This window comes from Colletotrichum higginsianum, chromosome 6 (assembly GCF_001672515.1).
Source record: "Colletotrichum higginsianum IMI 349063 chromosome 6, whole genome shotgun sequence".
Taxonomy (NCBI): domain Eukaryota; kingdom Fungi; phylum Ascomycota; class Sordariomycetes; order Glomerellales; family Glomerellaceae; genus Colletotrichum; species Colletotrichum higginsianum.
This window is the reverse complement of record NC_030959.1, coordinates 3,239,137-3,253,611: the sequence shown is the minus strand read 5'-3', so window position 1 is coordinate 3,253,611 and position 14,475 is coordinate 3,239,137. Positions and strand designations below refer to the sequence as shown.

The 14,475-nt window shown below is 54.5% G+C and overlaps 5 protein-coding genes across 5 annotated transcripts; 3 read left to right on the top strand and 2 right to left on the bottom strand.

Moving 5' to 3' along the window:
* Window positions 1-3: 3 nt before the first annotated feature.
* On the top strand, window positions 4-1,365 carry CH63R_09354 (Eukaryotic translation initiation factor 3 subunit I; the record flags this gene model as incomplete). The annotated part of the gene is made up of 5 exons (XM_018304328.1): window positions 4-53; window positions 225-705; window positions 764-880; window positions 939-1,163; window positions 1,222-1,365. 5 exons carry the CDS (start codon window positions 4-6, stop codon window positions 1,363-1,365), a joined length of 1,017 nt encoding a protein of 338 aa, XP_018156351.1.
* Window positions 1,366-3,350: 1,985 nt separating this feature from the next.
* CH63R_09353 (uncharacterized protein) lies at window positions 3,351-4,163 on the bottom strand (the record flags this gene model as incomplete). Its single annotated transcript, XM_018304327.1, has 1 exon — window positions 3,351-4,163. One exon carries the CDS (start codon window positions 4,161-4,163, stop codon window positions 3,351-3,353), a length of 813 nt encoding a protein of 270 aa, XP_018156350.1.
* An 873-nt stretch (window positions 4,164-5,036) lies between these two features.
* CH63R_09352 (SNF2 super family protein) lies at window positions 5,037-8,623 on the top strand (the record flags this gene model as incomplete). Its single annotated transcript, XM_018304326.1, has 4 exons — window positions 5,037-5,120; window positions 5,218-5,385; window positions 5,460-8,432; window positions 8,489-8,623. 4 exons carry the CDS (start codon window positions 5,037-5,039, stop codon window positions 8,621-8,623), a joined length of 3,360 nt encoding a protein of 1,119 aa, XP_018156349.1.
* Window positions 8,624-11,099: 2,476 nt separating this feature from the next.
* On the top strand, window positions 11,100-13,041 carry CH63R_09351 (WD repeat domain-containing protein; the record flags this gene model as incomplete). Its single annotated transcript, XM_018304325.1, has 3 exons — window positions 11,100-11,204; window positions 11,264-11,441; window positions 11,504-13,041. 3 exons carry the CDS (start codon window positions 11,100-11,102, stop codon window positions 13,039-13,041), a joined length of 1,821 nt encoding a protein of 606 aa, XP_018156348.1.
* A 279-nt stretch (window positions 13,042-13,320) lies between these two features.
* CH63R_09350 (UDP-N-acetylglucosamine transferase subunit ALG13) lies at window positions 13,321-14,149 on the bottom strand (the record flags this gene model as incomplete). Its single annotated transcript, XM_018304324.1, has 2 exons — window positions 13,321-13,721; window positions 13,816-14,149. 2 exons carry the CDS (start codon window positions 14,147-14,149, stop codon window positions 13,321-13,323), a joined length of 735 nt encoding a protein of 244 aa, XP_018156347.1.
* Window positions 14,150-14,475: the final 326 nt, after the last annotated feature.

Here is a 14,475-nt window from a genome sequence, read left to right as displayed (position 1 = left end):
AACATGAGGCCCGTTCTTTTGGCAGGTCACGAGCGTGCGCTCACCCAGATCAAGTACGTTTTCTGTGCCCACCTGCGAAATTAAGAGGGGAAGAGGGGGAAGAGAGAGAGAGAGAGAGAAAGAGAGACATATGCATCTGGACACGCCTACGGCTCTCCTCACCCCTACCATACCCGACCACGAGGGGGCTGCATGTGGCTAACCTTACGCACCATCGCGAATAGGTACAACTCGGACGGCGATCTCATCTTTTCCACCTCCAAGGACCAGCAGATCTGCGCTTGGTACGCGCACAATGGAGAGCGCCTGGGAACCTACCACGGCCACGTTGGTGCCATCTGGACCGTCGATGTCGACCCCACCAGCACCATGATTGCTTCCGGTTCCGCCGACAACACGATGAGACTCTGGGATATCAAGACTGGCAAGAACCTCAAGACCTGGGAGTTCCCCACCGCCGTCAAGCGTGTCGAGTTCAACGAAGACGGTACTAAGCTGCTCGGTGTCACCGAGAAGCGCATGGGTTTCCTCAGCAACATCATCGTCTACGATATCAACCCCGACCCCGAGGCCGAGCAGACCGACGAGCGCGCCCTGACCATCGTGTGCGACGAGAGCAAGGCCACCGTCGCCGGCTTCAGCTACCTCACCAAGTACATCATCGCCGGCCACGAGGACGGCTCCGTCTCCCAGTACGATGCCAAGGTGGGTTTGACGATAGGCACATCACTGCAAGGGGCATGTCGCTGATCTCGGATTTTAGAACGGTGACCTTATCTACAACGAGCCCGTACACGAGCTTAACACGCCCATTACGGATCTCCAGTGGTCGCAGGATAGAACCTACTTCATCACCGCCAGCAAGGACAAGACGGCCAAGGTACATTCACACACATCGCCACAACAAAATCGCAAGACCAGCTGCTGACCTGACATAGCTTATCACTGCCAAGGACCTCGAGGTCCTCAAGACCTACACAGCCGATACCCCCCTCAACAGCGCCACCATCACGCCCAAGAAGGACTTTGTCATCCTCGGAGGTGGTCAGGCCGCCATGGACGTCACCCGCACCTCGGCGAGACAAGGAAAGTTCGAGGCGAGATTCTACCACAAGATCTTCGAAGACGAGGTCGGCAGAGTCCGTGGTCACTTCGGTCCCCTGGTAAGTTGGGCGAGCTTTTGTTATTCTTGTGACGTACCCGCAGCTGACATGCTTCAAGAACACCGTCGCCGCAGACCCCACCGGTAAGGGCTACGCATCCGGAGGAGAGGACGGTTATGTCCGTGTCCACCAGTTCGACAAGGGCTACTTCGACTTCATGTACGAGGTCGAGCGGGAACGGAAGAACAGACAGGAGAACTAAAGAAAGAGGGAGGGATTGATTGGTTTAACAACAACAAACACAAAAGCAACGCCCTTCTTTTTTACGTCTTCTCGTCTTCTTTCGCGGCTTGCATTAGTACGGCGTTCTGGGAAATCTCTGGGGGATGGTTAGATTGGTTTTTGTAAAAACCTAGGGCAGTCCGCGAAAAAAACAGACGAACGAAAAAAGAAATGGCTTTGGTACGGATGATATCAAGACATTGCTCTCTCTCCTTCGCCCTGGCGCGGAGAGGAACCTCGAGGATGAGATGAACCAAGACGACGGGTTAACGATGTGTTATCTGGTACCTACTAGTTCCAACGTAGTAGGATATGATTGAAGCTGCGTGTGCTTATGTTGGTGTTCACAATCGAGACGCTTGCATTATCGGGCAACCTAGAGGATGGCTTAATCTCCCATGGTTGTGGAAGTAAGACGCTTCCTCCTCAAATAAAGTACGCATTTGACACAAGCTGAGAGCAAATGTTTGGCGGGAACTACCTAAGGCTCGAACTTGCCTCCTGTAAGGAGTCATTGTTGTAATTTAGGCAGAACTATATAGGCCAGCAGCGACATCCAGGCAATGTGCAAAACATTTATACACACATATGAACAGCAAAATGCAAACACAAAAAGAAAATGCACATCTATCTATCTACCTACCTACCATCGATTCAAGATAATAACATGTGCAGTGGCAAAAAATGCAAAATGAAAGGGACGAGACTCGAACTCGCGCGGGTTGCCCCACCAGGAAACAGATGTTAAGCTGACCTTAACCTGGCGCCATAACCAACTCGGCCACCCTTCCGTGAAAACACGATTGTGAGAAATGTCAGAATCGGATGTGAATATCCATGCGGAACCCAAAGGCTATTATAGAGGCTGGATCAGGCTTCAATTGGGGTGTCGGCGAAGTGTGTGCATTTGCTGTGGGGGCGAACAGGGGAACTCGTTTGACTCGGTAGTGGTAACGTCCCTACCCGTCGTGGTGCTCGGTGGGGGGGTCTCCAGCAAGGGGTCTTCCGTGTGCTGAGACGGTCTAAAACAGCAACTAGACCCTGAATACCTTGATGGTAGAACGCTGGTTGCACTTCTATCCGGGTTCACTTTACTCCTGAAGCCATCTCTGGATAGTGTAGCTGCTCACGAAGTTGTTCTAGAAGTTCCACTTGTTGGATTGGATGAAGTATCGGGGGTGGCGGTTTGGCATGAAGACTCTGGCAGGTTCTACGTGAGGGAATGTGGGGCACAAACTCACCCATGACTCTTAAGTCGCAAGCAAAAAAACGGGGTTGGTCGGTTTGAGGGACTTTCGAACCCCCCGGGCTCGAGGTGAGACTGGAGAGCGGTAGTTTGGATGAGAGAGGCGATCTAGAGTTGGGATGAGCCCAAGTTTGCGGCGACGGGTGTTTGTCAGTTGGTGAAACATGTTTTGGAGGTTCCGTCCTCTTTCTTTATTACCGCAAAATACTGCATAATAAACCGCCCGAAGATCTGGAATTCCGAAACCCGAAACCTTTCTCGATAACGCGACTGAAGACGTCACTCGGATAACCAAATTGCGACAGAACACAATGTGCTTGTGATGATTACCTCTATTTTGCTGGGTTGGCTTCGAATTCACCGCCAACACCGCCAGGAGTTTAACTGAGGAGAAAATGATATATGTGTAGCTATGGACCGTGGACTAGCTAGCCGTCCCAGATTTGGCATCATCGCAATAAACAGTCCCAACCTAAACACCGCCCATGCACCTTCATAAAACCAAACCAACGCCTCTCGTGACGCACTTCTAATGCTCCTAATCCCGTCCCTCCCCCTTGCCCCGCCCTCCAGGAAGATGTACGTCAATGCTCGCTCAATCCCGTCGTCAAGACATGTCCGAAGAAACCGTAGTAGACAATGAAGACAAGATCTTGTGCAGTGGAATGGTTCCTAGTTGACCGTTGTCGAAAATGAAGAAGTTGCGTAGCGACAGACTCTTATGTGTGCCGGCTGCGCTTCGGCCCGCCGCCAAACATGTTCTTGTCCAGGCTGCTGAGGTCGAAGATCTCTGCAAAATTGATTTTGCGTTTTGATCCAGCGCCCCGACCGAGGTTGCTCCCTTGCCTTGACGCCGAGCGAGGGATATTTGCCGCGTGTCGTGGTCTTGTAGTACGGCCTGCGGGGTTCGCATTTGTCGATGAGGTGTCGTGTGTCCGAGAATCGGACAGATCCAGGTTCGCGAGGTTAAGGTAGGCATCTTGCTGCGGTTGTTGAGGTGGCCAGGGGTGCGAGGATTGAAAGGTGAATGAGTCTGCCGTCGGCACCGTAATTGATACGGGTTCGGGTCCCTCCTCTTCTTCCACGGCCTGAGGGATGCTAGGGGGTGCCGAGTCCGTCCTCATCTGGCTTTCGGCCCGCATCGCTGATAGTTGTGTGCCACTGTTCGTCCTGTTGAGCTCCGGAGACGAAGCAGTCTCCGCCTTATCAACCTCATCGTCGCTTTCGGCGGTTTGCGAACTTTCCCTTCCATCCAGGCGTTCGGTCGCCCAACTTCGAACCCTCCAACCATCGCCATCGCCCAGGCCAATTTTCTCCTTGTCGAGGAACGCCAGCAGGTCATCGAGACAGTCCTGGTATCCATCCATGCGGGCCTTGGACTGGGCGGCCGCCGATGTCTTGTAAAGTTTTGTCACCGAGAGCGCTGCGGCCTTGAAGGCGTCGAGGAGTTGCTCAGGGGAGTCATTTTGTGCCGTCTGCCTAGTCGCCGAGGTACCGGGCAGGGAGGTGTTGAGGCTGCGCATAGAATCCATAGTTGTTGTCTCGCAGGTTATGAAGAGACTGGTAAGAGTAAGTAAGGAATCGAAGAAAGGGAAAGACAAGTCCCGCACCTCTAGCGGTGTAATGTAGGTCGTTGAGTTGTCGGGTAAACAAATCTTGATGCCGGAGTGGAGTCCAAACGGGGTCCCCCAAGTGACTGACGATAAGGTGTAGTGGTGAGCTCGAGTATTGTAAACGGCCCCCCTTGATGCCAAAAGCAGAGCGACTGAGATGTTCGAGAACGTTTGGATGGAGAGTGTTCAACGGGTCGCGATGCAGGAAGCAGTTGTGTTTGTCGATGGAGGGAAAGCCAGCTCGCCATCAGCAGAGCACATGACATTGGGAAGCGGCACTAACCGAAAGCCAACAGCACCTTTGCAGGCCCAAAATTACGGATACCTTAGGTGGCTTTGACGTTATCCCCTCGTGGCCTGTGCGCTAGTTCTGAGCGGCTGGCCCAATCTTGGAGAGGAGGGTGGATACCCCTTGCTATCCCATGCTTGCTGGAAGATGTGAAAATAACACTGGTCGGAGGTTGCCTTCTTCCGGGTCCGACCTGCCGGCAGCGCGGCTCCAGCCATCTGACGGGGCACGGGATTGACACGGAGAAAACACGCTAGTCCTGATCGGAATTTGTCTTCTACAGAAGAGGGATCCCACCTTTCCTCCATCATCTTAAAAACATCTAGGGACTGTTCACCTTCTCGCAGCACCAAAGCACTCGACCTTTCTTTTCGAGTGTTTCCTCGATTCACATCGCCTCCAAGCAGTTTTCAACACTCGACCATTGTCTACCGTTCCTGGCGCGCGCGACTACATTGAAAGAAACGCGTGTAAGTCGCGTAAAGTGATTTACAGCAGTCAAGATGGCGCCTCGCTCAAGAGCTGCTGCGGTCGACACTGACGCGTCAATGTCGGACGCTGCAGAGCCTCATCCAGTGGAAGGGATGGTACGTTGTTCTTCGCATTTCATCGTGCACCGTCATGCTCCTCGGGGCCTTACGGCGCGCAATTGTGCTGGAAACGGTTTGTCTGACGTACATGCAGGAAGTCGACGAGACACCCGACTACACCGACTCAGACACCAATGCGAACACCACTGCCAGTAGTGTTGTGGGTGAACCTCTTGGCGATGGCCGTAAGAGACGGTCTGAGGCCAACCAGCTTCGTCGCAGCATCTTCGGCAAGAAGCATGATCGCTTAGGTGAATCAAAGGTATGTCGGACGTAAATTTCTTGCCTCGAGAACAACCCAGTCAATTACAGAGTGCTGAACGATGTTTGAAACAGGAAGAAGACAGTATTCGACGATTTCGATACCTGCTGGGCCTCACGGACCTCTTCCGCCATTTTATCGAAACGAACCCCAATCCTAAGATTCGGGAAATTATGACCGAGATCGACCGACAGAACGCAGAAGCATCAAAGAGCAAGAAAAAGGGTTCGCGACAGGGCGGCGCTAGCAACGAGCGACTGCGTCGGACTGAGGCCGAGGAAGATGCCGAGCTGCTCCAAGACGAGAAGCATGGTGGCTCTGCCGAGACCGTCTTCCGCGAGTCGCCCGCCTTCATTCAAGGCCAGATGAGAGATTACCAGGTCGCCGGTCTTAACTGGCTAATTTCTCTCCATGAAAATGGTATCTCTGGCATTCTTGCCGACGAGATGGGTCTTGGCAAGACCCTGCAAACAATTGCGTTCTTGGGCTACTTGAGACACATTATGGGTATTACAGGACCACACATCGTCATCGTTCCGAAGTCGACATTGGACAACTGGAAGCGAGAGTTCGAGAAGTGGACACCCGAGGTCCACGTACTGGTACTGCAGGGCGCGAAGGAAGAGCGCAACGCACTCATCAACGACAGGTTGGTCAACGAAGACTTCGATGTCTGCATCACGAGTTATGAAATGGTTTTGCGCGAGAAGGGCCATCTAAAGAAGTTCGCATGGGAGTACATCATCATCGACGAAGCTCACCGCATCAAGAACGAGGAGTCATCACTGGCCCAAGTCATCCGTGTTTTCAACTCCCGAAACCGCCTTTTGATCACCGGTACCCCCCTCCAGAACAACCTGCACGAGCTGTGGGCTCTGCTCAACTTCTTGCTTCCCGACGTCTTCGGTGACTCCGAGGCCTTTGACCAGTGGTTCTCTGGCCGAGAACAGGACCAGGACACTGTTGTCCAACAACTCCATCGTGTACTGAGACCCTTCTTGCTCCGAAGGGTCAAGAGCGATGTCGAGAAGAGCCTTTTGCCCAAGAAGGAGGTCAATGTCTACCTTGGCATGTCCGAGATGCAGATCAAGTGGTATCAGAAGATTCTCGAGAAGGACATAGACGCTGTCAACGGTGCCAACGGAAAGCGAGAGTCCAAGACGAGATTGCTGAACATCGTCATGCAGTTGCGAAAGTGCTGCAACCACCCTTACCTCTTTGAAGGCGCCGAGCCCGGCCCACCGTACACCACCGATGAGCATCTTATCTACAACGCCGGCAAGATGGTTGTTCTGGACAAGTTGCTGACCAGGATGCGAAAGCAGGGCAGCAGAGTCCTTATCTTCTCGCAGATGAGCCGTCTCTTGGACATCCTTGAAGACTACTGTGTGTTCAGGGAGTACAAGTACTGCCGCATTGACGGTGGGACGGCACACGAGGATCGTATTGCCGCCATTGACGAGTACAACAAGCCAGGCTCTGAAAAGTTCATCTTCCTGCTCACGACGAGAGCAGGTGGTCTGGGCATCAACCTCACCACTGCCGACATTGTTGTGCTTTACGACAGCGATTGGAATCCTCAGGCTGATTTGCAAGCCATGGATCGTGCTCATCGTATCGGCCAGACCAAGCAGGTCGTGGTGTATCGTTTCGTGACTGATAATGCAATTGAGGAGAAGGTCTTGGAAAGAGCCGCCCAGAAGCTGCGTCTCGATCAACTTGTTATCCAGCAAGGCCGTGCTCAGGTGGCGGCAAAGGCCGCCGCCAACAAGGATGAGCTTCTCTCCATGATCCAGCACGGCGCCGAGAAGGTCTTCCAAAACAAGGGTGCCAACGCTATGCTCGCGAACAAGGGCGCTGACCTGGACGATGACGATATCGACAACATTCTCGCCTCGGGTGAATCGAGGACGAAGGAACTCAACGCCAAATATGAAAAGCTCGGAATCGATGACCTACAGAACTTCACGTCCGAGTCTGCCTACACCTGGAACGGTGAGGATTTCAAGACCAACAAGAAGGACATTGGCATGAACTGGATCAACCCCGCCAAGCGTGAGCGCAAGGAGCAGTCCTATTCTATGGATAAATACTTCCGCCAGGCTATGTATCCTCCCAAGGAAAAGGACACCAAACCCAAGGCCCCGCGAGCTCCGAAGCAGGTGCCTGTGCACGACTACCAGTTCTATCCGCCTAGATTGCGCGATCTCCAGGACCGTGAAACGGCGTACTACCGCAAGGAGATCGGTTACAAAATTCCGCTTGCTGATGGCGATGACGACAACCTTGACGAGCGTGAGGCGGAGCGTGCGCTGGATCAGCAAGAGATTGATAGCGCCACGCCTCTCACCGAGGAGGAGCAGGAGGAGAAGCAGCGTCTTTCACAGCAAGGCTTTGGTGAATGGAATCGACGCGACTTTCAGCAATTCATTAACGCCTCAGGCCGTTACGGCCGCAACGACTACGAAAATATCGCAGAAGATATCGATAACAAGACCGCGGCCGAAGTCAAGCAGTATGCCAAGGTCTTCTGGCAGCGGTACACCGAAATTGCCGACTACAACAAGTACATCAAAGTCATTGAAGACGGCGAGGAGCGGATGCGCAAGATTGAGCACCAGAGGAAGCTGCTTCGCAAGAAGATGTCTCAGTACCGCGTCCCCTTGCAGCAGCTCAAGATCAACTACTCCGTATCCACCACGAACAAGAAGGTGTACACGGAGGAAGAGGACAGGTTCTTGCTGGTTCTTCTCGACAAGCTTGGCATCGACTCCCCCGGTCTGTACGAGAAAATGCGAGACGAGATCGCAGACAGCCCTCTGTTCCGTTTTGACTGGTTCTTCCTTAGCAGGACGCCCGTCGAGCTGAGCCGTCGCTGCACCACGCTGTTGACAACTATCGTGAAGGAGTTCGAGGATGTTCATCCTACGAAGGGTTCGAACGGCGTCAACGGAAAGGCCAAAAGAGAAGCCGATGACGAGGAGAACGACGAGGATAGCATTCTCGGCATGGCCCCGGCGAAGAAGAAGTCAAAGAACGGCGTTAAGGTATGAACTCGGACGAGGCCGCAATTCTTATAGAGACCAGGCTGACATCATGACAGAACAAGGCACTAGACAACGTCAAGTCGGAGGCCGGAAGCAAGAACACATCAGCAGCTCCTTCGAGGGCGTCCAGCGTCACCTCGACCAAGTCTGCCACCAATGCCAAGAGTAAATCCAAGGGCAAGAAGAAATAGAGGGGTTGCATCATACGCGAACGAGTAACGGGTCTTTTGGGTGTGATGGGTATGGTTTCCTAGCAGTGGCTGCGATTAGAAAAAGGCGTTTGGTCTGGCATGACCTTCTGGTCGGTTGTCTCCTTCTGGAGAATCATGTTGTACAGCTTCCGCGTTAGAGTGATACTCTGACTGGGAAATTTGAAACTGTAAATGTCTAGCTCGAAATCATGCGAGAATAAACGGAATGAGAGAGAGGCCTGTCAGCATTGGTGCACATGCTTCGCTGTAGCATTCCTCTTCATTGATTTGTGTCGGTCACCTGGGAAACAACACTGTGTAATGTCTTGCCTTTCCGGGCGGAAGTATCTGCGTACTCTTTACCTGAAGACCTCGGTTCGTTTGATTGTTGTAAGCCACAAATGTCGTTTGACCTTTGCCAGGTCGGCGGTGATCCCTCTGGCCTCTGCTTGCCGTTGGATCCTGCCATGGTTGAGATCCACCGTCCGAACAAATGCAAAATTCCAAAACCATTTGGCGGTGATGGTCTGCAAGAACCTTTGAGGCCGATACTACGACGTTTCCGGAGCGTAGAATGTACCATTTCTCGTAGCAGGGGACGAATAGGGGGGGGGAGGGGGCGATGTCCACGATGCCCGCGATACCAATGATGTTGACGATATTGAAGAACAGTGTGGTGAGAAACTCGCTGATCTCGTTGCGACTTGTCACAATCGTTCCCAGTGTTCAGGGCCGCTTGCCAGTCATTCTGGTAACAACTTGGTTGGGCCTCTAGAGCCTTCACCGATCTGGCGCAGCTGCACTCGAGTCGGGTCATCATATCCGACACCTCAGTCGTGCCCTCCCTGTGGTTGTGGACTTGTGGAGGCACACGGCTGCAATGAATCTCAGCCTTATCATGTCACTTGGCCTCGCCAATGGGACTCTACGATTTCCTTTTCCTCCTATCGCGGAGCGACAGCCGGAGAGAATCTTTGAATGAGGCAAAGAGTCTATACGATTTCCACTTGTAAAGACGATACGCTCTGCTCGTCTTTCGGCCTAAAGCCTGCCCGCCGAGAAACACATACGCTCATGATCTCCGACAATGCCGTTCAAGCCAACGCCCAACGCCGATGTTATGTTGGGGCCTCGGTCTGTTGTACGAGAGCGTTTGCCATGAAGCTTAGGAGTGCTGGCGGGTTGATGGGCCGTTCGCTTGTCAGGGACGGAAGCGGGAGGCAATACCAGGCGGAGGAAGCAGAGAAAGGTGGGTTCTACAGCAGAAGTATGTATAGGTAGTAAGTGAGTGCATGGATCGTGTTAAAAAATCAAAGTCATAAAAGAGACTGACTGGGTTGCAATTGTTGAAAACAAAACGTAGTCGCCAACGATGATGTTACACGCCCAAGGACGGAGCGAAATGCGCATTGGGGTGTTAGACAGTAATCGCACCTGGGCGTTCACCCTTCATCCAAGAAAGGCAGGGAAAGTAAAGGCGGAACCAAATTGCGGCCAGAATACCAACGGAGGGAGCTCATTGACATGCATCTCTCTCAAGAGAGCACAAAAATGCAAAAGAGAACCGCGATCCGTGGGACTCGAACCCACAGCCTTCCGATTAAAAGTCGGACGCTCTGACCAAATTGAGCTAGGAAAGCGATGACTGATTATTGGAAATTCTAAAGGTTTTTACTACTTATATACCCTAACATTTTTGGAACTGATCCACCACCACATCATCTGCCCACCCCGACTTCCTCACATCAACATGCGGAAACGCATTACACAATGCTGCTCTTACAAGATTCCTTAGATCTGTCAGTTGTCGTACGTCAGAGTACCTTAAAATGCAATTTTTTAGCAGATAATTCAACGAGTGATCGGGAACCACATTGCAGCCCAAGCCAATTGTATCACCGTAAAAGTATCCTTTCCTCTTCGACAGACCGGTAGGTCGACTTTTATTAGATTCCGTTTGGACATGGGTGTGGACGCAGCATCCACGTCTTCTGTCCTCATCCTCAAACGCGGTAAGGACATGCTACAATAGGCTAAACCACAATCATCCGCAAACGTTGCTCAAACAGCAACCGCGATATGCGTTTTGTTTGCTGAGACATCGCCGCATGACACGGTTATCAAGTGTTAGGCTGAGCACGCAGAATAGAATATCTTCAACTTCTAGACCAACCACGCAAGACCGGTAAGGAACGTCATTTGTGCCCCGCATTTAGGTACCCGAGTAACACTGCCCCTCCATTAGGTACTCCATTCTCCATTCCCGGATCGTCATCCCAGCTCCAGCCAGCTCCAGGCTCCCCACCCGACACCGTCGACCGCCATTGTGGTGCCTACGTGTAGCTTCGAAGCTGACACTTGCCTCTACTCACCTTTCTCTCTCCACCACTTTCTCCCCGTTCCGTTGTCTTCGTGCAGAGCTTCCGGGGGTTCCAATTTGCATTGCGTACAGTCCAGGCGTGTTTGGAGTTTCACCATGTCTGTTACCATCGAAAAGATCCTAGCCGCTTCGCCCGCTACCCAGCGCGGCCAGCCGACGCAGCTCTCCTCCGACAACAAAGGAGAGCGTCTTGCATATGCTGTTAGTTCGCGGATGCCCCTCCAAGAAACATTGCACTGGCTAACAATGCGCCCTCCCAGGCCGGCAAATCCATCTTCCTCCGATCCATCGACAACCCCTCCGTCAGCAAGCAGTACACCGGTCACACCGCGCAAACGAGCGTTGCCCGCTTCTCGCCCAGCGGTTTCTACGTCGCCAGCGGAGACGTCTCGGGTTCCGTAAGAGTCTGGGATGCCGTCGAGGCCGAGAACACCAAGGGTACAGCACACCTCCATCCAGGACGTTTGATAGACAGCTCTTGATACTGACAAGCACACCAGGCGAGTACCACATCATCTCGGGCCGCATCAACGATATTGCCTGGGACGGCGACTCCCAACGGATCATTGCCGTCGGCGACGGGAAGGAGCGGTTCGGCCACTGCATCACGGCCGACAGTGGCAACTCGGTCGGAGAGATCAGCGGGCACTCCAAGGCCGTCAACTCGGTCGCCGTTCGGCAGCAGCGTCCGCTGCGCGCAGCCACCGTCTCCGACGACGCATCTCTCTGCTTTCTGCACGGCGCGCCTTTCAAGTTCAACTCGAAGAACGCCTCGGCTCACAAGGGCTTCGTTTTCGGCACGGCCTTTTCCCCCGACGGCAGCCAGCTCGTGACGGTCGGCGCCGATAAACGCATCCAGCTCTACGACGGGAAGACGGGCGAGCCCACGATTTCGATCGGTGAGGGAGAGCACACCGGCAGCATTTTTGCAGTGTCTTGGGCCAAGGATGGCACCAAGTTCGTCACCGCCAGCGCGGACCAGACCGTCAAGCTCTGGGACGTTGAGGCCGGCAAGGCCACGCAGACGTGGAAGTTTAGCGACGGCGTCAGCGTGGGCGACCAGCAGGTTGGAGTCGTCTACCCCCACGGCAGGACCGACGGGTTGATCATCAGCTTGAACCTGAACGGCGACTTGAACTACCTGAACGAGGGCAGCGATAGGCCCAGCAAGATCGTCCAGGGCCACAACAAGAGCATCACAGCGCTGGGCGCTTCGTCTGATGGCAAGGGCCAGACGCTCTGGAGCGGCAGCTTTGACGGCCGCGTCTGCCAGTGGGACGTGGCCTCGGGCACCGGCTCCGTCGTCGACGGACAGGCGCACACGAACCAGGTCACCCAATTCAGTGCCGAGGGGGGACAGACGTACAGCGTCGGGTGGGACGACCACCTGCGGACGGTCGACGAGTCGGCCAACACTTTTGCCGGCGAGTCCGTCAAGCTCGCGGCGCAGCCCAAGGGCGTCGCGGCCACCGGCGGGAGGCTGTACGTGGCCACCGTCGAAGGCGTCGACGTTTACGAGAAGAACAAGCTGGTCTCGGAGAACCGTCTTGGGTTCGCTCCCGGTGCCATTGCGGCCTACGGCTCGACTGTGGCGGTGGGGTCCGGCAACTCGGTCAAGATCTACAGCGCCGACGGCTCAGGCAAGCTTTCGGAGACCAAGTCTCTTGACAAGTCAACAGCGCAGATCTCCTGTCTGTCCTACTCTAGAGACGGCCAGTACCTGGCTGCGGGCAATCAGATCGGCAAGATCGTGGCCTACAAGACGGCCGACTGGGAGGTGGCAACGGACCGCTGGTCTGCGCACACGGCAAGGGTTACGTGCATCAGCTGGAACGACGCCGCGACGCACGCCGTCTCCGGCGCCCTGGACACGCACGTCTACGTCTGGAGCTTGGCGAAGCCCGGAAGCCGTGTCAAGGCCCTCAACGCCCACAAGGACGGTGTCAATGGCGTCGCGTGGGTCGAGAGCGGATCCAAGATTGCGAGCGCCGGCGGCGACGCCGCGATCAAGGTTTGGACCGTGGCTGGGCTCCAATAGTCGGACGGCGAAAGTAAACCTGTAGATACACGTTTTTCTTTGACAGATGATGATTGAATGAAAGAAGCGGCATGATGTTATGCTAACCCGGAACGCCGTGTGAAATTGGGTATCTCCCTCGTCTACAAGCAAGCAAGCCGTCCCCCCCCTTCTCTCCCCCGAACCAGACACACCGACCAGGCTGTCCTGCCCGTGTCCTTTCCCTCTGAGCTCACGAGTCGCTGATTTCACCTTACATCACCAGAAGGACGGAGGAGGTGGCCAACGCCGACGAGGCTCCTAGTCCATCGTCATCTGGGCGACCTCTTCCCGCTGCACCTCTCTTCTGGCACCTGTGATAGAACCCTCACTGCCTTCCACTTTGGCGGGCGCCTTGAAGGCAGTAGTAGGCTCCCCTGAATACCGACCCATCATGGCGCCGCTGACTTGCCACAAGTCCACGTTGAGTGGCGCGACTTCGTTAGCCACCGGGTGAGGCGAGAACTGCCGCTCGGTCTTATCGAGCAGTAGAGCCAGCTGCTCGAGGGCCCACGAGATGTCGCCGAGGCGGCCCCAGATACCGTAGCCCTGGCGCTGGATCTCCTCAGCCAGCTCGACCTGGTGATTGTCCTTGAGGGTCGGGTTGGGGACCACGACGAGGGGGACGCCGACCCGCATACCGTCGAGGATGGTTCCCGTGCCTTTTTTCCCCACGAACGCGCACTTGGTTAGTCGTTTGAAAGGGGGTTTCGAACACCGATTTGGATATCGGAAGTGGGCAGTATTTCCCCTTACCTGCGTGGCAGATAACGACGCCGGCCTCGCGGAGGCCCGGGTGGGCTCGGCACTTTGCCATCTCGACGGCGAGGTCGTCGACGAAGGCGAAGGCAGTGATCTGCAGTGTCGGGTATCGTTCCAGTAGAGGCGGCAGGACGTGGCGGGAGAAGTGGTCGTAGTCGTCGCCGCACTGCAAGGTGAGGTGGGTGTAGCGGTTCGCGGCGATGAAGTCGAGGAACGTGGAGCCCAGGACCTCGGTCAGGAGCTGAGTGAATCGGGCTGTTGCGCCGACAGTGACGAGGCAGTGGCGCTCGACACCGAGGGTTTTTTTGCTATCTACATTCATGGCCATATTTGGACGTTTCTTTGGTTGCGGGTGTTGCCGATGCGAATATCGTAGGCGTTGATGTCGAAGCCGAGGATGGTTGGATATGTGCTCGATTAATGAGAAGAACTTTGGGCAGACTCTGGCTTGAGTGCAGTAGCGGAGATGACTATCAACCTGAGTGCTGTGTGTGTTAATTGATACAGTGTGCCGCTGGCGGGGCTTACAGGTTACGAGGGGCGTTACAGCGCCTGCTCAGTCGCTAAACCTGCTGGAGATATAGGGATCCAGCAGCTTCATCAGCGAACGCACCTTACAACAAAGGCCTCCTCTCAGTCTGGGCCCAGGGCCCA